This window comes from Elephas maximus, chromosome 11 (genome assembly GCF_024166365.1).
Source record: "Elephas maximus indicus isolate mEleMax1 chromosome 11, mEleMax1 primary haplotype, whole genome shotgun sequence".
Lineage (NCBI taxonomy): Eukaryota > Metazoa > Chordata > Mammalia > Proboscidea > Elephantidae > Elephas > Elephas maximus.
In genome coordinates, this window is record NC_064829.1 from 86,284,670 (window position 1) to 86,309,815 (window position 25,146).

The 25,146-nt window shown below is 42.4% G+C and overlaps 1 protein-coding gene across 5 annotated transcripts in view; it reads left to right on the top strand.

Moving 5' to 3' along the window:
- Positions 1-25,146, top strand: part of ATP9B (ATPase phospholipid transporting 9B (putative)) — a 244,846-nt gene that overhangs the window by 190,741 nt on the left and 28,959 nt on the right. For all 5 annotated transcript variants that reach the window (XM_049901954.1, XM_049901953.1, XM_049901951.1 and 2 more), the window contains 4 exons: positions 6,634-6,746; positions 11,358-11,606; positions 21,861-22,022; positions 23,034-23,126. In XM_049901954.1, the coding sequence (XP_049757911.1) occupies positions 6,634-6,746; positions 11,358-11,606; positions 21,861-22,022; positions 23,034-23,126 (617 nt within the window). The remainder of the gene's footprint in view (positions 1-6,633; positions 6,747-11,357; positions 11,607-21,860; positions 22,023-23,033; positions 23,127-25,146) is intronic.

The window sequence follows — 25,146 nt, forward strand, 5'->3', positions numbered from 1 at the left end:
TATGGATTTTTCCAGCTTATTGAATTTTTTATTATGTTCCTGAATAACCTTTTTAATTTCTTCAGCTACTTATCTATATGTTCCTTGGCTTGTTCTGCGTATTGCCTGATTTCCTTCCTGATGTCTTGAAAGGCTCTGTATATTAATCTTTTGTGTTCTGCCTCTGGTAATTCCAGGAAGGCACTTTCATATAGAAGATCCCTTGATTCTTTGTTTCGAGAACTTGTTGAGGCGATTGCAGTCTGTTTCTTTATGTGACTTGGTATTGACTGTTGTCTCCAAGCCATCTATAAGTTATTGTATTAGTTTATGTTTGCTTACTGTGTCATAGCTTCTTGCTTTGTTTTGTTTTGATATGCCCAAATGGGTTGCTTGAGTGAGCTAGCTTGATTATTTTCACCTTTGGAGCTCTGATGTCCTGTCCCCAGATGGCTAGAGCTGTTATCAGGTGTATCAGTCCAGGAGTCCATTCACTTTTCTTGTATAAATCCAGCTCAGGTGTCCAGATAGCTGATCATCAAGTGTGTGGTACAGGCTCTGTCCTACAGTCTTCGAGGGACAGGGGTGATTGGTGTAGGTACCAGTGTCTGGACACAGCAGAGGGTCACACTCTGAACAAGGCAGGGGGCTGACAACTGTCCACCAAGTGTCTCTGAGGAAAGCATGTCCCTGTTCCCTAGAGTGTACAGGTGGGTGGGTTCTGCAGACGGACCATGGGTACCCAATGTTTTTGGTTGTAAGGACTGGGAGGTACTGGTTATCCTCGGACCCCTGTCGCGAGTGGCTGGGTGACCTGAATGGAGCCACCAGTCCTTAGGCCCCTGATGTGGGTAGGTGAGGACCCTGTTTAATAGGCAAAGTAGTGTCAAACATCAAACACCCACCTCTCCACTGCACAGCTGAAACAGTTGTAGTCTGCCAACAAGGGCCTGTTCTCTTGAAATGGGCCCACACAGGTCCATGCAGGGGGAAAGGTACTCAAAGTCCACAGACCGTTTATACCTAGACAGGAGCCGCTTCTGTCCTGAGCTCCCCCGGTTAGTGGAGCTGGCAAATTATCTTTCTCCCCAGTTGTGAATTTATTCCTTCTCCAGGGCCTGGAGGATGGCTCTAGGCACTCAACAGGGCCTATCTCAGGCCCAAGGAAATCAACAACCACTGAAGCCAGCTCACGGGTGGGGGGTGCGGTGAAATATACACAAGTACTTAGCTTTTGCCGAGAGCGCTGTTCTCTGATTCTGGAGATGTGAGTGGGCTGTGTGGCTGGCTGCTTCTCCCTGAGGAAACTGGCCGAACACTAGTACCAGCCCACTGCAGCTGCTCCCGGGCATGGTGCCTGAGTGGTCCCGGTGATTCAGGTCCGGTAACTCCTCTCCACTTCTGAACTGTCTCCCCCCTACCCCCACCACCACCCTCCACCACCTCCACCCCCACCCCCCACCGCTGTTCAGTTTGTTTTCTAACCTTGCCTTTGATGTTCAGGGCTCCTAGCTCGTCGTAAATATACTCGTTTCGCTTGTTTTTTCGGGTCTTTGTTATAAGAGGGCTCGCTGGAAGTGTTTGTCTATTCTGCCACCTTGGCTCCCTGATTCTTCATTTTTTAACTGGGAAAAAAAGGTACACAGCCCTGGCAGATGGGCCATGTGTGCAAGGAGCAAATGGCGGTACCCACTCAGAGACATGGGACTGGGCGTGAGCTCAGACATGGTACAGACAGGCTACGTGTGCAAAGCGCAGATGACAGCACCCACTTGGAGATGTGGGACACATGGGCTACGTGTGCAAGGAGCAGACGGCGGTACTCAGAGATGTGGGACACATGGGCTATGTGTGCAAGGAGCAGATGGTGCTCACTGGGAGACGCAGGACGGATGGGCCACATGTGCAAAGCACAACTGGCAGTGCCTACTGGGAGGTGTGGGACATATGGGCCACATGCGCAAGAAGCAGATGCTGTAATATTTATGCAGCTAGAGGGATTTTGCCTGTTTTACCATCATTTACTTAAAAGCACCTTTTACAGAATTTAAGTCACCCAAATGTTTGAATGGGTTTGAAATGTGTGTATCCCCTTCACGCTGGTGCTTCTTGAGTTTTGTGGATTCAGCCTGTGCCCATTAGCTGATGAACATGCTGATTTATTCCTCTGTACCGTGTGCTGGCCAATAGTGTTAGTTTTGTCACCTCTTAATAACATTAATGTATTTTATTTTTGTTCTCCCATATTTGACAAATAAGTGAAAAATGACAAAACGCAAGTGCTGATACTAATGCTACTAATGATGGTAATGATGTGTGATTCTCGCGCCCATATTGCAGCTTAGTCAGTCACGGAGCTTAGCCTGGAAGACATTGGTTAAGGTAAAAGCAGCCCATTACTTAGCCGTCCTTGTGCATTTTTTGAACCTAATCCACTTGATGGTGTGTTCACTTCTGAAGAAGAATCAAGCTGAAGGCCATCTGTAACTGCTAGAAACAGAGTACCCACATTGTGTCTAAAAGCAGAGATGTGATTGTAGATTTACACCGCTGCCGATTCTCCAAAACAGATCTTTCCCTCACTGCATCTCTAGGTCTTTTCAGCAGAGTGTTATGTGGAAAAGCAGAGAATCCCTCAGGTCGAGGTTCCCAGACGTTGCTGCAGTTTGGTCTCGCATGGAGATCTTAGGAAGAACACTGGTGCCTGGCTTTCTGCTCTGGACATCCTGATTTAGTCGACAAGGGGTGTGACCTGAGCATGGGACTTGAAACACCTCCACAGGTGGTTCTAACATAAGCAGAGTGCAGGGGCGCCTGGGCCACATCACACTGCGTGAGAGGCAAACATTCCATCTGGCCGCAAAGCCAAGAGACCCAACCTCATGGTCACCTTAAACACCTGAGAAAAATCTAAACCTACCCAGTCTGCAGCTTGGTGTAGAATAAATTCAGCATCCAAGGGAAAATTATCAGGATGAACCAAAAACCAAACCCAGTGCTGTCAAGTCGATTCCAACTCATAGCGACCCTATGGGACAGAGTAGAACTGCCCCACGGAGTTTCCAAGGAGCGCCTGGTGGATTTGAACTGCTGACTCTTTGGTTAGCAGCCATAGCACTTAACCACTATGTCACCAGGGTTTCCAATTATCACGATAAGCCCCAGTATTTATTACAGCAATATTTAACAAGTCTCCAAATGTCTTAAGTAAGCATTGGCAAGTTATATGTGAATAATAGATTTTATATGTTTTCTGATAAGGAAACAGGCATAAAAGCTGATTTATTACCAGGTGGAAGAAAGTTGTCATGGATTGAATTGTGTCCCCCAGAAATACCTGTCAACTTGGCTGGGCCATGATTCCCTTGTATGATTGTATGGTTGTCTACCATTTTATCTTCTGATGTGGTTTCCCTATATGTTGTAAATCCTATCACTATGATGTAATAAGATGGATTAGCGGCAGTTATATTGATGAGGGCTGCAAGATTAGGTAGTGTCTTAAGCCAATCTCTTTTGAGATATAAAAGAGAGAAGCAAGCAGAGAGAGATGGGAACCTCGTACCACCAAGAAAGTAGTGCCGGGAGCAGAACACATCCTTTGGACCTGATGTTCCTGCACTGAGATGCTCCCAGACCAAGGGAAGATTTATGACAAGGACCTTCCTCCAGAGCCAACAGAGAAAGCCTTCCCCTGGACCTGACGCCCTGAATGTGAACTTGTAGCCCACTAGACAGTGAGAAAATAAATTTCTCTTTGTTAAAGCCATCCACTTGTGGTATTTCTGTTACAGCAGCACTAGATGACTAAGACAAATGTGTAATTTGCAACTCTTAAGAGCATGATTTAGGACTTGCTGTCAACTTTGTGACTGAGTGTTTCTTGCAATTTAAAATGTGATTACAAGAAAAAGAGGAAAATATCAAACCCATTGCTGTCGAATCGATTCCGACTCATGGCAATGCCATTGTTGCAGAGTAGAATTGTGCTCCATAGGGCTTTCTTGGCTGTAATCTTTATGGTAGCAGATCTCTAGGCCTTTCTTCCACGGAGCCACTGGGTAGATTGACGTTGCCACCTCTTAGGTTAGTAGTCGAGCGCAAACCACTTGTGCCACCAGGGCTCCTAACTGCTGGTGGCATTTCGAATTATCACATATTGTTGGTGGGCGTAACAATTTGTGTAACCTTTTGAGAGATTAGTGTGTCATTGTATATAAATTTAAATTGTGTTCTCTGAAATCCCATCTTTAAATAATTTAATTTTTAAGAATCTGTCCTACAGAACTAATAAAGGTGTTTTGGCCCAGATTCACTGACGTCCTAAGGAGTAACAATTCTGCATTGTTTGTAACAGCAAAAAATTGGAAACCATCTAAATATACATCTTAGGGAGAATGGTCAAACAAAACACGGTGTATCATAACTGCTAAGTGGGTCAGAGGAGGCTGAGTAGAGCTCAGGATGTCTACTACCACCAGCAGTGATGAGGTGACCCCTCCCCTCACACTTGTGGAGGCTGCCACGTGGGGAGCAGTCAGGAGGCATCCCAGCTCCTCCAGGCCAGGTACCATCAGTGGAGGCCAAGGGAACCCAGCAGAAAGGAGGAACTCCCTCCACACAGGTGTCAGCCAAGTCCACGGGAACCTGGACTGTACCCCACCTGGCCTGATGAGGAGTGCCCCTTTCCCCCCAGGAGGGTGTCAGGGAGTCTGCTGAACCTTCCTGTTGCCATGAGAGCAAGAGTCCCAACATGTGACTGAATCGTCCAGGTTTTGATCAAAAAGCCCTCATAGTACCACAAACTAAGAAAACCTCAATTCGAATGAGGAAAGACAGTCAGCATGAGGATGGCGTGACACAAGGCTTCTGGAGTACACACCTCTCATGGAGCTTTGTGTTTGATTCCAAGAAACTTGGCAGGCATTTATTCAAGGCATGTAGATCATAACCACAGGAAAGGGGCTAAATATAATTTTATAAAAGGCAAAAATTGTAAAACTGACAAGCATCCCTGATAGTAGCTGCTCTTTCAAATTTAGAAAACTTTCACATCATACCCGCTCTTTTAGGACGGTTTATTGAAACAATCTCTAAAATGGTGGTGATGTTAGTTGTCGTCAAGCTGGCTCCGGTTCATGGCCACGCCGCACATACAACACAACAAAGTGTTGCCCAGTCCTGCCAGCCTCATGACTGTTGGAATCTCTGAGATAGTCATTGTAAACTTCAGGTATTGCCTTTTATTTTAAAAGAGTCTCTGTGTCCTATTGAAAGGCGTAAGTCAGGTAACTATCTGGCTTTTAACATTAATCCTAATTTACAAGGGGTCTTAGATATATGAGAACACTTTGTATTGTGTTTTCAATATCATGTGTAGCAAAGAAAACAAAAAAAGTAGTTAATATTTTGTGAGTGTTTTGTAACTGTGTTAAAAATCCAAGATTTTTTTGTTTGTTTGTTTTTTGCTATTGGTTGCTTTTATAACTGGCGGTGTTCACACTGTTAGCTACATCAGCACTGGTGGCTGACCTAAAGGAAAGCACATTCATGACAGGACAGGATGCACATGTTCATGAGGTATTTAAACTGCCCAGTGTTGTTTTCTTCTACGAAGCAGGTGAAGTAAAAAATCATACTTTCATATTGTTTAGGTTCTCCCTTCAGAGTCATAAAATGTGTAAAATTTTGAACTCGTGTTATTTTTAATGTGAAAACTCACCAGGTTTTTGAAATATATAATCTCTGAATGCCGCTGTAGTCACGATTTAACTTCACTGCATTTGGTTGTATATCTTTCTGGTATTGCATTTGAAACCATGAAATCTCATAAAACTGAAGTACTCATGGTCATCTCATAAATTGCCTTTCCTTCCATACCAGCTGAATTAGCCTTGCCTGCCCTCAAGCTCGCATTAAATTTTGGCCCAGATTCACTGACATCCTAAGGAGTAGCCACTTTGATAGGTGAGAAGCCAGCATTCAGTGAGTTCACTGACACAGCTCACTCTAGAAACCAGCTGAAGAAGAAATGCCTTCTCTTTCACAGACCTCATCCCTGTGTGCACATGGACTAGTCCACACACAGGCAACCTCTCCTGGTTCTAAGTGACACAAACACATGCTAAGGGTTAAAAACGCCTGGGGTATCTGTGTCTCTTTCTCTATGCAATTAAAAATACTTAATTTTACAAAAGTAGTTTTTTTTTTTTATTGATAGACACTAATTCTGGGCTGTTTGATGTCTTAGTAATGCTGCATATTGTAATTAAAAGATCGTGAGTCAGTTTTCCAGTTTTATGCCTATCTCTTTCAGAACAGGCAAAAATTGCTTCTGTACCAAGTAACGTATCCGAGCTGAGAGGCAGACAGGAGGCTTTCTTCACTCAGCTGGAATTCTTCACACGATCAAAAGTGACTGAAGTGAACTGGACACTCCAGAATGTTCTGCCCCTCACTCTTAAGATGAAAAGAGTAGCAAAGAAAGTCTTAAAGATACTTTGTATTACGTATCTTGAATGTTCTGGGGCATAGTCAGAGATGTGAAGAAGTTCCCCTCATTGATGTGAAATATACACAATGTAAAATTTTCATCTTCTTTGTCTACTAGTCCTGTTAATTCCTCTCTTGGTGTTGCTGATGTTCTTCTTCTAGGGACCCTGACCCAGAATGAGATGGTCTTTAAGCGTCTCCACCTGGGCACTGTGTCTTACGGGACCGACACAATGGATGAGATCCAAAACCATGTCATCGTGTCTTACTCACAGGTGAGGAACTGGTTGGCCTCCAAACACATCCTTTTTTCAACACTACTCAGTGCCATTGATGTAAACTGAGCTTATTACATACTCACCTGTCAATTACCAAGTTTCTTTATTTTCTTAAGCATGTTGTTGTTGTGTGCCATTAAGTCAGTTCCAACTCATGGCAACTGTGTATGACAGAGTAGGTCTGCCCCATAGGGTTTAATCATCATTCTGATGATATACAGAGGTAGTCCAGATTAGCTCTTGGATTAATTTTAAATAAATATTTCTACATTACTACATCATACATGAAGAAAGCAAAAAGTCATTAAAAAGACAGGAAAGAAAGAAAAGACCAAAATGGGTGTTAGAAGAGACTCTGAAACTTGCTCTTGAACAGAGTAGCTAAAGCGAATGGAAGAAATGATGAAGTAAAAGAGCTGAACAGAAAATTTTAAAGGGCGGCTTGAGAAGATGAAGTATTATAATGAGATATGCAAAGACCTGGAGTTAGAAAACCCAAAGTAAAGAACATGCAAAACCAGAAGTGAAGAACATGCTTGGCATTTCTCAAGCTGAAAGAACTGAAGAAAAAAATTCAAGCCTTGAGTTGCAATTTTGAAGGATTCTATGGGCAAAATATTGAATGATGCAGGAAGCATCAAGAGAAGATGGAAGGAATACACAGAGTCACTGTACCAAAAAGAATTGGTCAGCGTTCAACTGTTTCCAGAGGTAGCATATGATCAGGAATCGATAGTACTGAAGGAAGAATCCAAGCTGCACTGAAGGCACTGGCAAAAACAAGGCTTCAGGAATTGACAGAATACGAACTGAGATGTTTCAGCAAACGGATGCGTTGCTGGAGTTGCTCACTCCTCTATGCCAAGAAATTTGGAAGACAGCTACCTGGCCAACCAACTGGAAGAGATCCACATCTGTACCCACTCCAAAGAAAGATGATCCAACAGAATTTAGAAATTATCGAACAATATCATTAATTTCATATGCAAGTAAAATTTTGCTAAAGATAATTAAAAAACCGTTGCAGAGTACATTGACAGGAAACTGCCAGAAATTCAAGCCAGATTCAGAAGAGGATGTGAAAAGAGAGATGTCATTGCTTTTGTCAAATGGGTCTTGACTAAAAGTAGAGAACACCAGAGAGATGTTTACCTGTGTTTTATTTACTATGCAAAAGCATTCGACTGTGTGAATCATAACAAATTATGGATAACAGTGTGAAGAATGGGAATTCCAGAATACGTAATTGTGCTCTTGTGGAATCTGTGCATACACCAAGAGGCAGTTGTTCAAACAGAACAAGGGGATACTCCATGGTTTAAAATCAGGAAAGGCGTGTATGAGGCTTGTATCCTTTCACCGTACTTATTCAGTCTATATGCTGAGCAAATATAATCTGAGAAGCTGGACTATATGAAGAATGTGACATCAGGATTGGTGGAAGACTCATTAGCAACCTGAAAAGCAGGTGACACAACCTTGCTTACTGAAAATGAAGAGGACTTAAAGCACATACTGATGAAAATCAAAGACTACGGCCTTCGGTATGGATTACACCTTAACATAAAGAAAATGAAAATCCTTACAACTGGACCAATAAGCAACATCACGATAAACAGAGAAAATATTCAAGTTGTCAAGGATTTCATTTTACTTGAATCTACAATCAAGGCCCATGGAAGCAGCAGTAAAGAAATCAAATGGCTTATTGCATTGGGCAAATGTGCTGCAAGACTTCTTTAAAAGTGTTAAAAAGCAAATATGTCACTCTGAGGACTAAGGTGCGCCTGAACCAAGGCATGGTGTTTTCATTCGCCTCACGTGTATGCAAAAGCTGGACAATAAACAAGGAAGACTGAAGAAGAATTGATACCTTTGAGTTATGGTACTGGCAGAGAATATTGAATATACCATGGACTGGCAGAAGAATGAACAAATCTGTCTTGGAAGAAATAAGCCAGGACATTCCTTAGAAGTAAGAATGGCAAGACTTTGTCTCATGTACTTCAGACATGTTATCAGGAGGGACCAGTCCTTGGAGAAAGACATCAAGCTTGGTAAAGCAGAGGGTCATCGAAAAAGGAAGGTCCTTAGTGAGATGGATTGACAATAACGGGCTCAGTCATAGCAATTGATTTTGCGGATGGCGCAGGACCAGGCAGTGTTTAATTCTGTAGTACGTAGGGTAACTATGTTGTTGTTAAGTGCTGTTCAGTCAGTTCTGATTCATCGTGACCCTGTGTACAACAGAACAAAATACTGCCCAGTCCCGTGTCATCCTTACAGTCATTGCTATGTTTGAGCCCATTGTTTCAGCCACTGTGTCAATCCATCTCACTGAGGGCCTTCCTCTTTTTTTGCTGACCTCCTACTTTACCAAGCATGATGTCCTTCTCCATGAGACGAAGTCTCACCATCCTTGCTTCTAAGGAGCATTCTGGCTGTACTTCTTCCGAGACAGATTTGTTCATTCTTCTGGTAGTCCATGGTATATTCTGTATCCGTTGCCAACACCATAATTCAAAGGCATCAATTCTTCTTCAGTTTTCCTTATTCATTGTCCAGCTTTCAAATGCGTATGAGGTGATTGAAAATACCATGACTTGGGTCAAGTGAGCCTTAGTCCTGAAAGTGACATCTTTGCTTTTTTGAACACTTCAAAGAGGTCTTTGCAGCAGATTTGCCCAGTGCAGTGTATCATTTGATGTCGTGATTGCTGTTTCCCTGGGTGTTAATTGTAGATCCAGGTAAAACAAAATCCTTGACAACTTCATTAGTTTCTCTGTTCATCGTAATGTTGCTTATTGGTCCAGTTGTGGGAATTTTTGTTTATGTTGGGGTGTAATCTATACTGAAGGCTGTGGTCTTTGATCTTGTAAAGGACACTAAATTACACTCTCCCTTTGCAATGTTTCCATTCTGACAGGACTCAAGTTGTATTTTTGAAGTTGTATTTTTTTTTTTAAACTTTCTCTTCTGTAGTGTCTAAAACAGAATTTGAGACCAGTCTGGTGCATGCTTTTTTCTTTATGAGTTGCTGTCAAATGAAAAAAATATATATATATATATATTTTTTTTTATTATCTGTAAATGTTTCTATACGCAGATATGCATGTACACCCACACAAGCAAACAACCAGTCCTGACTAATTTGGATGTGATATTCATTTAGCTGTACAGTTTTAATGTTAGAATATTTTGTCATCTGGAGTGTTTATCAACAGAAGAACAAATCTAAACAGGAAAAGCAGTAAGCCTTCCCTTCCAGTAATCTGTGTCTAGACTGAAATGGTACTGGGTGACATTTGTTCTTTTAAAAATTAATCTATATATTATCCATGAAAATGATTTTAATAGTTCCAAATAAGTTGTTATTTTACTAGAAAAAATAAAAAGCCGAAAAGATGAGTTACTAGATAAAAACAACAAGTATTTAACATCTAGTAAACAATAATTTTGACTAAAAGCCACCCTTAGGTGGTTAGACAGTAGGTTTATGTGAAATTGGCTTTAGTCATCGTTGTGTTCTGTTTTATTATTAAGATGACAAGAGTCTAGTAGGTCCACTGTAATGCAACACAAATCTTTTTTAACCTGATTATATTTTCCCACTGGAAGCATTTGGTGAGAGAGGACATAATCTTTAATAGGATTTGTGTGAAATTAAATTAGGCAAGCATCAATAAACATAACATAATTCAGAAGGACTAAAGCAGCTTAATTTATTTGTGCTGTAATGGTGTCAGCGTTAGCAGAATGCAGGTGCCAAGGGTAAGAGCCTTCGCTAAGGAGCATGCCGGATGAGCAGCCAACCCCTTTATTAGGCAGCACTGTAATTTGATGGGCAGAGTGCTCACGGCTCAGTGGCTCTGCACCCGTCAGGAGAAGAGGCTTCCTTTCTAAGGAGGGGTGTCATGAACTGCTCTGAAGTTAGCTGCAAAATTGTTTGATGGGACTGTTGAGATCCGTGGAGATTGTCATTTCATGCCATGCCCAAGAAGTCCTGCCCCGAAGCAGGAGGTTAGTAAGAATAAGCAGCCGGCGTCCGTGGGCAAGAGGGAACCCCTCAGACACAACTGAGTCTGACGAGCACCAAGCACTGATGCTGTGCTGAGTGGGTAGTGGCTTTGAGGGAATGCTCTTGAAAATTTCGTCCTGTATTTTAGTGTTATGCCATTTCATGTACAGCATGTTTTAAGAAAGATAAAAGCAGTTGTGGGTATTCTGTTCCATTTTGTTCTGTAGTTTAATATGTTTTTAGAAGTAATAAACAGAAATTATTAAGGACTTAGGAAAATAAATGTCATGGTTAAAGTGAGCCTGGTGAAAGGAGATTTCCAAGCTTTTCACTGCTATAGCAAATGTTTTGGTGTATTTGACAACCTGGAAATATCAAAGGATTTCGCCGCACTAAAAAAAAAAAAAAAGTAAAAAGTAACACATTAATACATGCTTCGTAGGAAATAATCAGAATCAGATAATCCAATCAAACTACTTTTCTTATCTTTAGCTACTTAGCTTTTTAAAAATAATGTATGTTAATAATTCCAATATCTCTGCAGTTCTCTTTGCTTTATCTTTAGTTATGTGACATTACTTGTTTTAAAGACACAGTCTCAAGCAAGTGGAAACAATGCCAGTTCAACTCCACCAAGGAAGGCACAGTCTTCAGCTCCCAAAGTCAGAAAGAGTGTTAGCAGCCGAATTCATGAAGCTGTGAAGGCCATTGCCCTGTGTCACAATGTGACTCCTGTGTATGAGTCCCGAGCTGGGGGCACTGGGGAGACGGAGTACGCTGAGGTGGACCAGGACTTCAGCGACGAGAACCGCACCTACCAGGCCTCCAGCCCCGACGAGGTGAGTGGGCCACTTCACAAGGAGTCTGTGCTGCCTCATTCTTTTCCAGACTAGAAAACTGGCCTGTGTTGTGTTTTCGTTTGGACTCCAGAGACATGAGAATAGTTCTTTGGAAGGGTGAATGAGATCTGACTGTGGCCTTTAACGTAGCTTCAGCTGTAGGCCACACCACCTGGTGTCTGAGCACTTGGACTGAGACGTCAGGGGATCCACACATCCCCAACGGCTCTGAGTGGTTACAGGAAATGAGGAAAAACGTTAGACAGGTCAGCTGATCTCACAAGCTTAGTTTGTGACCAAGTCAAATTTTTAGTAAGTCTCCTCAGACTGGGGGCTGTTACTACAGGATACATCATCCAGCTTTTTCTTAGCTCAAAATGAGTTATCAGGTTTGCTTATTAAATTTCCAGTTAGTTTGCCAGAATTTTGATCTGATGTATTTATTTCAAAAGAGAATTGGGATGTAAATAATTTCCAAAATCTCTGTAAGGCAGAAATGGTAAACTAGTTGGAATCAACTTAACAGCAATGAGTTTGGTTTTGGTTTAGTCATTTCTAACTTTATGTGTTTTGATTTTTAGATTGGTAAAATCTGTTATTAAATTAATTTGTCAGTGGCTGCACAGTTTTAGTATATTTTATAGACACTTTTCTCATGTGCACGAGCCCTGGTTGCACAGTGGTTAAAAGAGGTCGGCTGTAACCAAAAGATCAGTGGTTTGAACCCATGAGCTGTTCTAAGGGAGAATGATGTGGCAGTCTGCTTCCGTGAAGATTTACTTACAACCTTGGAAACCCTGTGGGGCAGTTCTACGCTGTCCTATAGGGTTGCTATGAGTCAAAATCAACTTGACAGCGAGTTCGGTTTGGGGTTTGGTGGCGCAGCGGTTAAGTGCTCAGCTGCTAACCGAAAGGTTGGCAGCTTGAAGTCACCCAGCGGCTCCACAGGAGAAAGACCTGGCGATCTGCTTCTGTAAATATCACAGCTTAGGGTACCCTATAGGATAGTTCTGCCCTGTCACATGGGGTCACTATGAGTCTAAATCGACTCAGCAGCACCTAACAACAGCAGCAAGATAATTATAATCAAAAGTCAGATAATAGTATGCATTGGTGGAGTTGTGGAGAAATTAGAACCCTCATATATTGCTTATGAGAATGTAAAATGGTACAGCCTCTTTGGAAAACAGTCTGGCAGTTCTTCAAATGGTTACCGTGTGATCCAGCAGTTGCACTCCTAGGTATATATATACCCGCGACAAATAAAAACATATATCCACACAAAACTTGTACTTTAGTCATTATTGCCCAAAGCTGGAAACAACTCAGATATCCTTCAGCTGATGAATAGATAAATAAAATATGATATATCCATACAATGGAATATTATTTGGAAATAAAGAATGACGTTCTGATACATGCTACAACATGAATGAACCTTGAAACGTTATGCGGAGTGAAAGAAGCCAGACACAAATGACCGCACGCTGCCTGATTCCAGTTATAGGAAATGTCCACAACAGGCAAATCACTAGAGACAGAGGTCAATTAGTCATTGCTCAGGGCTGGGGGAGATGGAGATTGGGGTGATTGCTAAAGAGTATGGAGTTACTCTTTGGGGGAAAGAAATGTTTTAGAATTGATAGTGGTGATGGTCGCACAACTCTGACTACTGTATACTAAAAACCATTGAATTGCTCACTTTAAATGGGTGAATTGTATGACGTAGATTATGTCTCAATAAAACTGTCCGTAAAAAAGATGCAAAGTGAGTACAGACAGCACGAATGTAGAGTGAGTACATATATTAAGATGTATGCCAGAGACCAAGGAAAGTCACAGGTTTCAACTCTGAAAATTGAATCCAGGAAAGTACTACTTCAGTTTCTTAAGATATGGATAAAAAAAAAAAAGGAAGCTGCTAAATTCTAATCTGCAAATAATAGCAATATAGACAAAAATGTACTGCACTGTGTTATTGGTAGCAGATGGGAGTGGAGGCCACGGGAGGGTGTGGAGGTGGAGGGAGGAGTAAGGAGAAGAACAAGAAGGCACAACAGCTAACGCATCTCTAGCAATATATTTTGTAATGAAGAGTAAAGCCCTTGCCATAAAAAATGCACAGTTAGGGATGAATACATCAGTAAAGGTAAGGAATTACGGGTGCTATTATAATGTCCAGTATAACATCTGAAACTTAGTGAGTTCACCCCTATTTAGCTAATTAAGTCAGAGATACAGCTATTAAGATGTAAGGAAACATGCAGCCCATGGAGGAGAGAGATGTCTGACAGGCACAGAGGAGCCTCACATTCCCGACCATGGCGGAGGTCCCCTGGATGCAGTAAAGTTGTCACAGCACTGCCCACAGCCGCATCTCCCATAGCCGTCTCTCCCCAAAGATGTGTCTCCCCACAGACATCTTTCCCCACAGATGTATTTCCCACAGTCACGTCCCCCATCTCTCCCCACAGATGTATCTCCCACAGTCGTGCCTCCCCACAGACATGTCTCCCACAGCCATGTCCCTCACAGCTGTGTCTCCCCACATCTGCATCTCCCACAGCCGTGTCTCTCCATAGTTGTGTCTCCTAGAACAGCTGGCACTACCTGTCCATGAAGGTTGGTTTGAATATGTCCTGACTTAGCACAGGTTCCCCAGAAAGTGGGAAGAAGCGATATTTCCCACACGGGCTGTGCCTGTCCTGTCTGCAGAGCCGGAGACCACTCCTGGGAGCTAGAGATTGACGTGCAGGCAAGACCCCGTACTCCTGAGTGTTCACAGAAGATGGTAATGAAATTGTGCTGAAGGCTGAAGTACCTTCTTGTGAGTCACATTCTGCTGCCCTCTTTTTCAGGAATGCTACATTCAGGAATGTAGCCTAGCAAACAGGTCTAGTGCAGTGTTGGGAATCGTTGAGAGGCTGCAGAACATAAGCTAGCCATAGTACAGAGGGAAGAAAGCTTTGGGAAATGTGGAAACCCACACTCCATTCTTTCCACAGGCCTTTGCTGTCAGTCTGCTGCTGCTTAAACTGCTTAGTCATCAGACAAGATTTTTAAGACCCTTTTCGTTGTCACTGTTGTTATGTTTTATAGACTCTGCTGACCAGTAAATGTGTAAAAATCTCCTGTAGCCAAACCTAGGGGGGAACACATAATTTGGTCCTCAGAAGCAGATTTGGAGATCTCTCACTGAAGAGAAGAGTTGTTAGGATTTAGAAATTGCCATCTTGTTAGCATTCCGGCGCTGGCTTTGAGAACAAACACAGGTTGTTTGTATCCGCTCTGTGAAAGAAGATGAGCCACGATGCTTTTTCTTAGAAAGAAAGGGTTGAACATGTTGGTTTTTATTTGTAGCATCCTAGAAACTGTCAGAAAATCCATGTGATTATATACTGAAAAATAATTTTTTCCCAACCATAATCACAGGAAACGTAGACATGGATTTTTCCTGAGAAAAAATTATTGGAAGTTTTAAAAATATTATATCATGTATTTACCTAATATTACTTGCCAAAAATCAATACAACTTTTACTGAAAGTGCTTAGGATCTCTTGTCATTAAAATTTTATAAAAATCCTAACACTTTTTATATCTTACATTAGGAATTCACAGTAAAGATTTCATTGATTCAGAGATTACTAAGAACTGAAACTGTAGCATAGAAACTGATAATCTTATATATATTTTTTTTTTACTTGTAAAATTTCTTTATTCTTTGGAAATTGGACAACAGTTAATAGTGGAACATTAAATAACCTTAAAAAAAAAAAATTCCCAGCACGTATTTTAAATCTGAAAGTGAAAAGAATAGACTTCGTCATAATTTTTAAGGAGCTCTATTGATGCAATGTTTGCAAATCCCCAAAGCCTAAGGAAAATAATCCACACGGTTCATTATTTAGCTTATTGAACTTTGCTGCAGTTAGGTTGATGGATGATGGCAATGTTTCCCAACCACCAAAGTGCCATTTTAAAAGCATTTTTTATTGAATAAAGTACTTAGAGTATTGCACCCTGGAGCTTTATATAAGGAAATGGTTCAATTGATGTTTTCTGTTTAACCTCAGCTCTGACCTATCACAGCATGTATGGTTGGTAAGCAGCATTATCATGTGAGCCTTGGCTAGTCGTATGCCTGCCTGTCAGCCCTGCACTCCCATCCTCCGTGCAGGGGCCATGTTGTCAGGCAAGGCCCTGTTGTCATCAGGCAGGCTGTGTCACCATATTGTTGTCAGGAGGGCCGTGTCAACTGTTTTGTGGTCAGGCAGGCTGTGTTGTCATCAGATGGGCTCCCTAGTGGTTGACCCCTAATGGTACAATTGCTGCTCTTCACAGTGTAAGCAGCTTAGGTTTTCATTTTCCTCACTTACCTGCGCAGGTGCACCCATGAAGGTTTATGTGTAATAGAGGACTGGGGAATTAGAATTAACTTTAAATCCTTAAAGGTCACATGCAGGTGCCAAGATGACATTTCTGCAGGGATGTGTCATATATGGTGTTTGGTGGCACTTTGAGTGTGGAGCATTGTGGTGATGCCTACGTGTCAGTGACTGATTTCGCATTCATAAAGTAGAGCCTGATTATGCCCACTTATTGTTTCTTATGATGACTGATCAATATTTCATTTTCTCTAGGAGAGTAGGAAGTTTGGCTTGCCTCTCCCTTTGTCTCCATAGGCTGGGCATAGCAAACCCTAGCTTAGCGGGCACTCAGCTTTCATGGAAGATTCACAGACAGACTGAAAGCCTGGTCCTGCTCATTTGTGATGAGTGGGCACTCAGGGCATTGCAGAAAGCTGAAACTAACCTGATGTCGTAGACAATCAAAAGAATATGAGCTAAGTTGGTAGACTACTCAGGCACGCAGGTCACAGATACCTCCCACGACTTCCAGCCTCTCTTGGTCCAAAAAGATTGATTGACCCTGATTCTTAATGACCCCTGTAAACTAGCTGTTTATCTGTTACATTCTTTCCCATCCATGGTCACAGTCTCTCACACAGGTAAATTCTGTGTTTAAATGCTACTTCAAGGTGTGGGGAGCATCACCTCCACACTCAGCTGAAATTAATGACAAACCACAGCTGATGGCTCAAAAATAGAGTGGTATGTCCTTAATGGTGTTGGTTTTGGGTTTACAGAAGGAGGCTGTAATGGATGCAGCGTGCTGTACTTTTTAATTCATTTTATTGTGTGTGGCCATTGGAGCGAGACTAATTGTGGTGTCTGTCGATCTATTTGTGAGGGGCTGATCATGCGCATGACACAAGCCTTCACTCTGGCCTTCCAGACCAATGGCAAGCAAGTGCTGCACAGCTGTCCCAGATATCAACTGGCAGTCTGTCCACATGATCCAAGTGCATCTCCTGTGAATAATTCTGTTATAACAGTGATTGTGGTAACCCAGTCAAAAATGATGAACTGTCAGTGATTAAATTGTGTTGTACAGAGTACGTGGTGAGAACTGAATCCTTAGGTGTAACGCAGAGCTGTGTGTGTTGTTGCTGATGTGATCAAGGAAATTCCTCCCCAGCTTTCCAACAATAATTGCACCCAAATTTCTGAAAATCCTCGATAATGGAATCATAGAAGGAAATTGGTAACAAAACCTGGCCCATTTTATGTTGCCTTTCACATGTCGTGACTCGTAGATGTTCCCTCCCGAGCTCATGCTTCCAGGAAACGTGTGGACGTGTGAGTGAGCGGCCGTGCAGGTGTCATCAGTGTGTTGCCAAGGGGCTTGTGGATGAGATTTAGCTCAGGCACCCCCAGTATACTTTTTACATTCACATTTTATTTTTTTACTGCATTATTATTGCACTAATCACGTGATTATTTAGGAACTTGTAAAGGCTCAGTAATGAGAGAAATTGTCATATGCAATGCACTAAGCCTTTAAATTCGGGGCTGTCTTTTTACATTTCAGAGAAAGCTGTCCTGGGGTTGTTTCCTGTTACATGTCCAGACCATCTTCCATATTAACCTGCCAGCACATGGCAATGTCTCATACCCCACTCTCCCGCTTCCCAGTCGAATACTGATGAAACTGCCCAGAGAGACACAGCGCGGCAGTCACACCAGCATCTCTGTCTCACCAAAGAGCGAGTAACTAAGCACAAGGAGCCCAGCTCTGTGGTAGGCGATGGACAGAGATGTGCTTCCTAGGACACCTGTGTCTCACAGGAAGTGTCCGGGGTCCCAGCTCTGTGGTGGACAGAGACGTGCGTGCTAGGACGCCTGTGCCTCACAGCTTGTGTCTGAGGAAAGTAGGACGAGGGCTCGTTCCAACTCTTCACCCCCTCTCCTCAACATGAGGCACACTGACCTGGAAAGTGAGCTGCCGGGTGTGTACTTCTTCCTAGGTGTACTTACCTGAGTGCCTGCCCCTTCCCAGCTTCCTGTGATCAAGGAACCTTTTGGAGGCTTAACGGTTAAGCAAGACAGGAGGAGGAAGCCTTGGCCTGGGGAAGAGTCATGAGGGGGCTCCAGGGTAGCAGGCGGGGTCACTGAAAGTCCAGCCCCACCAGGAGAGGTAGAAGGGCCCGCGTGAGGTTCCAGCAGGCAGAGGTGTGTTCACACACTCAGTCAGTGGTGTGTCACCTTCTCAGCTCCCTGACCATCAACTCAGACCAGGTGGCCAGATATCCTCCTACTGGGCACCGTATTGTTAATTGTTTTAAAATCCGTAGCAAGTTTTAAAAGCTTATTCTTAAAGTTCTTTCTTAAATGAATCAAGGTTTTCTCCTATGATTAGCCTATCAGTTTGTTTGCTGTCTTGTTCTATGTCAATAACATGTTTTTACCCCCTTTGAGATGATCTTTTTACTACAAAGATGTAGTTTTTTTAAAATTGTGGTACAAATATACATAACAAAACATTTGCCAATTCAACAACTTTTATCTGTATAATTCAGTGACGTTGATTCCATTCTTTTTCCTGTGTAACCATTATCACTGTCCTTTTCCAGATTATTCTACCACAAATACTCTTTTTATAATTCATAAAATGTGTTATTTAACTCCTCTGAACTGTGCAGTTTTGAGGAAGGATTTTTATGAATTTCCCAGCCCTGGACTTGGTCTTCAGAAACACCAACAGCAATGCATCGTATGTGTTAGGTTTCCTTATTTGCATAAGGGGGGGGGTTGTTAGGCTTATTCCATTTCTGTCCATCCATTTTTATAATCGTGTTTTTGATTGTTGGAAGCTCTGTCCCAGTCTTTGCAGTTCTGGAACGTCACTGGGCAGCCTGGCTCTAAAGCAGGAGCAGGAGCTTAGTCTGGGAGGTGGTTTTGTCTACCTCTCCCTGTGCGGTCTTCAGGGGAACTCCCACCTTTTAGCACTAATCACCTGAAGAATTTTATCACACTTTCTAGTGGTAGTGTTCGTCTTATATTCCTAGGGAGCTTACATGCTTTAAATATATATAAAACCGAACCAAAACCAAACCCAGTGCCGTCGAGTCGATTCCAACTCATAGCGACCCTATAGGACAGAGTAGAACTGCCCCATAGAGTTTCCAAGGAGCGCCTGGTGGATTCAAACTGCCGACCCTTTGGTTAGCAGCCGTAGCACTTAACTACTACACCACTAGGGTTTCCCTAAATATATATATGTGTATATATGTATCTTTTTCTTTAATTGCGTAAACATCTTTAGGAAGAAAATAAAGTCAAGCTGCCAATCCCTTTGGAATGTTCTCTCCTTTTAATTTGTTCCACATCAGTAGATGTGAGTTATTGCTGAGAGCCTTTAAGAAGAGAACCACTAGTATAATTCAAATATGAAAGTATAAAATGTTCATGTGAGTGAGCTCCTTCACCTAGTTAAATCCCAGTTACAAACAAAGAAATGAGATATTAAAACTGAAAACCATACTAGAAAATCAGCATATATATATACAGTAGAATTCCATTGTACCTTTGATGAATCTAAATTGGTCCAGCTTGGGTTAGGAAAACCAGGTTCGTATGTATGACTAGATAAACAGGTATGAGTTCAGCAGCGATAGTCTAAAAGTACTGCATAGCCTCATCCAGAGTATTCACCTGTAGTTATTGGTTTTAAGCCCAATTCCAGAAGTGCTTAACTTTATACTGCCTTTTGCCGTCGACTCTGACTCATACCTTCCCAGTAGAACAGAGTAGAACTGCCCCATAGGATTTCCAAGGCTGTAAATCTTTACGGAAGCAGACTGCCATACCTTCCACCGAACTGCTGGTGTGTTTGAACTGCTGACCTTTTGGTTAGCAGGCAAGCACTTAACTGCTGCGCCACCAGGGCTCCTTAATTTTATACCACCAAAACGATTCTGTCCAACACTAAGCACATTGCATTAGAGCAGTAATTAAAGCATCTTTCTCATGTGGAAAATTTGAATGCTCTTTTATATGGTTGGCATTATATAGAGAGTTAATCCTCAGAATGATTACTGATTAAAAACAATTGTCTGGAATGCCGGGCAAGGTATAAGAAGCTAAACTGAATTTTGTTGTAAGCTGCTATCTCAAATGGGTTGTGAAACGAAGCATAAACTAAATAATACACAGATGTGAGTCACCAAATATAGAATGCTGAAGTCCTGACGCAGCGAGACACCAATGAGATGATAGGGTGTTAGCAGGAAGATGCAATTTACAGGTCAAAACGTAATAGTAACCTTTCACTGCACAAATTGAAAATTAACCTTGGGAGGATTGGCTCATTTGCAGTTTATAGAGAAGTTTTATTGGGAAAAATTGTATAGAGTTCCACTTTCATTTTACATTTCAAATGCTGTTGTAAAAATGCTAATTTGTCCCCCCTAGATGTTATCCCTTGTATTGATGTCCACATGTCTTTTTTTAGTATATAATTTAGAGCATATTGCTAGTGCTCTAAATTATAGCGCTGTATTATCTGTGGCATGATTTTAGAATCTCCGTATACCTCAGTATCTTAGTAACACACTGGAAGTTAGGCAGTAAGAGCTCTAATTTGGGTCTTCCCAGTGACTCACGAACATTTGACACGTGTACGTGTCCTTGGTAAAAGTAATCTAACCCCGAGGCTAGAACCAGAATCCCAGTATCAGGAGTGCTAATGCACATTCCTATCGCTGCATAGCAAACCACCCTGACATTAGTGATACAGACATTTTAATATGCTCACGGGTTGTTGAGTTGGGAGCTGGGACGAGGAACAGTAAGGTGGCTTGTGTCTGGGCCTCGGCCAAGCAGACTTCAGTGCTGGAAGGCTGCCAGAGACGGGCTGGAATCCTTAGAGAAGTCTCCTGTTAGGAGTTTCACATCAGTGCTGGTGGCTACCAGGGCCTCAGCTGGGCTTCCTCAGAGCACGAGGGGATGAAGTGATCACCTGACCGGCCCTCTGTCCCATGAAGCCTCTTGTCCTCCTGCCACTGTTGGGTTCTAGAGTATGCTCTTCACCATGTGATGCTCCTCTGCTTTGTCATGTTTTAACTAAGCAATCTCTTATAAGATAATGTTTTTAAAGACAGATTGAATTTTTTTAGAAAACACTGTCATAAAAATAGTATTCATAAATTACTAAACTTTATAAATTATTCTTTCACTTAGTTAAAAATTTTTAACAAACACTAAATAACTGAACTAAGAATAGCTCCAACTCTTGAGTCCTGCCATGTACCTGGGAATTAGCTTGCATTGTCTCCATCCTAGAGCCCATCTGCAGGTGTGTCTCCTGCCTTCCAGCATGGAATGTGGGCCTCAGATGAGGGAAGAGCTTGGTCATGAAGCCACCCGCTGACCTCGCTGACAAAGCCAGGCCTAGAGCCAGCCCACCCTTCCTCTTAGTGGTTTTGTCTCCTAAAACTCAAGGATCACACGGGCACACATTGGCAGTTAATTTCTGTTTTGTAGAAAATCATGATAAACATGAAAGAGTCAGACAGCTCACTCTCAAATGGAATTTGTGGAACCAGGAGTGGAAGAAACTCAAGAAGTCGCTAATGTGTCTCCAGGGCTGATTGGTGTGTGAAAACCTTGGGCTCACAAGTTGTTCACATGCAGGGTGGCGAGAATCTTAGGGTCAGCGGTGGCCTGTTTTAAAAATAAGATCAAAGGATGTTTTGTTATGTTCTTTTTGTTCGCCTGCAGAAATGTTCAAAAGGGTACTCGGCACAGCTACAAAGCCAAGTTCTCAGTGCTGTGAGTTCTCTTAACTTTGTCTCAGCCTCCACACAGCCTCCTCAAGGTGAGTGACCTCTCCGTGTTGCTGGTTTTCTCTAGGTGGCTCTCGTGCAATGGACAGAGAGTGTGGGCCTCACCCTGGTCAGCAGGGACCTGGCCTCTATGCAGCTGAAGACGCCCAGCGGACAGATTCTGACCTACCATGTCCTGCAGGTGTTCCCCTTCACATCGGAGAACAAACGCATGGGGATTGTCGTGAGGGTGAGTTCATTGCGCACAGCCGTGCAGATCACTCATGGGGGTCACCGTCAGAGTTCACGGCATACAGCCCTGCGGCTTGCGCATGGGGGTTGTCTTCAGGATGAGTTCATTGCACGCGGCCATGTGGTCTGCGCATGGGGGTGGCTCTCTGTTTCAGTGTGCTAAATAAACTGAACTAACCAAATCAAATCCATTGCCGTCAAGTTGATTCCAACTCATAGCAACCCCATAGGACAGAGTAAAACTGCCCCATAGGGTTTCCAAGAAGCAGCTGGTGGATTCAAACTGCCAGCCTTTTGGTTAGCTGAGCTCTTAACCACTATGCCAACTAAACTCCCTGCTCCTTCAGTACATTAAACTGACACAAAGTTTCCCAAAAGAGAAGTTAAAGTCACATATTTACTCAATTGCAGGGTTTTTTTTGTTTGTTTTATGAAATCTAAACTAATAATTTATGATGGAGAAGCTAGTGGGCGTGCTGGGAGTGATAACAGTGTGAACAGGTCTCCTGGGAACATTAAAAAAAAAAAAAAAGTGAACAGGTCTCCTGGGAACATTAGGGCAGAGTAAATAAAGGTGGTAGCTGTTAATTTTTGAAATCAGCTGTTCTGTTTTCTTTGGCTTATTTCAGCAGTAGCATGCCAAAGAGTTTCACAGTGCTTTATGACAATAAAGCTGTGGAAATATACCCTATTAAGCTTTTTTTTTTTTTTTTTTTTTTAGCAAATACCAAAATACACCTTGAAAGTTGGCTAAACAAAGACCCACCAAGTCTAGCTGAGAGGATTGAGGGGACAGACACCTGTCTATATGGTGCCTAGGTCGTAGACAGAGTAGACTTGATCCAAGCAGCTGCACCTCATACTCCAGGCTGACGTCCTGGTCCTCACCTGCTCTGTGTCCACATAAGATGCCAGGGAAACCACCAGGGGAGCAGCTCCAGGACAGCTTTCTGGGTACAAGGAGCCATGCCACCTGACTGCACCTGCCTTTGTTTTCACGCTGCCCCAGGATGAATCCACGGCCGAAATCACGTTTTACATGAAGGGAGCCGATGTCGCCATGTCCACTATTGTCCAGTACAATGATTGGCTGGAAGAGGAGGTAAGATAAGTCCTTAGCATTGTACTAAAATGTGTTTCCTCAGTTCGATGAGCTTGTTGTTTTTAGGTGCCATCGAGTTGGTTCCGACTCATAGTGACCCTGTGCACAACAGAAGGAAACATCATTGTGTCAGACCGTCTCGTTGAGGGTCTTCCTCTTTCTTGCTGACCCTCTACTTTACCAAGCATGATATCCTTCTCCAGGACATTATCCTTCCTGATAACATGTCCAAAGTATGTAAGATGTAGTCTCGCTATCCTTGCTTCTAAGGAGCATTCTGGTTGTACTTCTTCCAAGACAGATTTGTTCGTTCTTTTTGGTAGTCCGTGGTATATTCAGTATTCTTCACCAGCACCACAATTCAAAGGTGTCAATTCTTTGGTCTTACTCTTTGTCCAGCTTTTGTATGCATATGAGGTGACTGAAAACGCCATGGCTTGAGTCAGGCTCACCTTAGTCCTCAAGGTGACATCTTTGCTTTTCAACACTTTAAAGAGGTCTTTTGCAGCATATTTGGCCAGTGCAGTGCGTCTTTTGATTTTGTGACTGCTGCTTCCATGGGTGTTGATTGTGAGTGCAAGTAAAATGAAATCCTTGACAACCTCAATCTTTTCTCCATTTGTCATGATGTTGCTTATTGGTCCAGTTGTGAGGATTTTTGTTTTCTTTATGTTGAGGTGCAATCCATACTGGAGGCTGTGGTTTTTGATCTTCATCAGTAAGTACTTCAAGTCCTCTTCACTTTCAGCAAGTAAAATTGTGTCCACCTGTATAACGCTGGTTGTTAATGAGTCTTCCTCCAATCCTGATGCCCCTTTCTTCCTCATATAGTCCAGTTTCTCGGATTATTTGCTCAGCATACAGATTGAATACGTATGGTGAAAGGATACAACCCTGATGCACACCTTTCCTGACTTTAAACCATGCAGCATCCCTTGTTCTGTTCCATTGACTGCCTTTTGATCCATGTACAGATTCCTCATGAACGTGATTAAGTGTTCCAGAATTCCCATTCTTCACGATGTTATCCATTATTTGTTAGGATCCACAGAGCTGAATGCCTTAGTGTCGTCATTAAATCACAGGTAAACATCTTTCTGGTATTCTCTGCTTCCAATCAAGATCCATCTGACGTCAGCAATGATATCCCTGGTTCTACGTCTTCTTCAGTATCTGGCTTGAGTTTCTGGCAGTTCTCTGGCCATATACTGCTATAGGCACTTTTGAATGATCTGCAGCAGGATTCTACTTGTGTATGATATTAATGATATTGTTCGATAATTTCCACATTCAGTTGGATCACCTTTCTTGGAAATAGGCATAAATATGGATCTCTTCCAGTCAGTTGGCCAGGTAGCTGTCTTCCATATTTCTTGGCGTAAATGAGTGAGCACTTCCAGTGCTATATCCATTTGTTGAAGCATCTCAATTAGTATTCCATCATTTCCCAGAGTCTTGTTTTTTGCCAGTCCCTTCAGTGCAGTTGGACTTCTGCCTTCATTACCATCCATTCCTGATCATATGTTACCTCCTGAAATGGTTGAACATCTACGAATTCTTTTTCTTATAGTGACTCTGTGTATTCCTTTCATCTTCTTTTGATACTTCCTCTGTCATTTAATATTTTCCACATAAAATCCTTCAGTAATACAACTGGAGGTTTGAATTTTCTTTAGTTCCTTCAGCTTGAGAAATGTTGAACATGTTCTTCCCTTTTGGTTTCTGTCTCCAGGTCTTTGCACATGTCATCATAATACTTTGTCTTCTCGAGCCGCCCTTTGAAATCTTCAGTTCTTTTACTTCATCATTTTTTCCTTTTGCTTTAGCTACTCAATGTTCAAGAGCAAGTTTCAGAGTCTGTTCTGACATACATTTATGTCTTTTATTTCTCTCCTGTCTTTTAATGACCCCTTGCTTTCTTCATATATGACGTCTTTGATGTCATTCCACAACTCATCTGGTCTTCAGTCATTAGTGTTCAACGCATCAAATCTGTTCTTCAGATGGTCTCTATATTCAG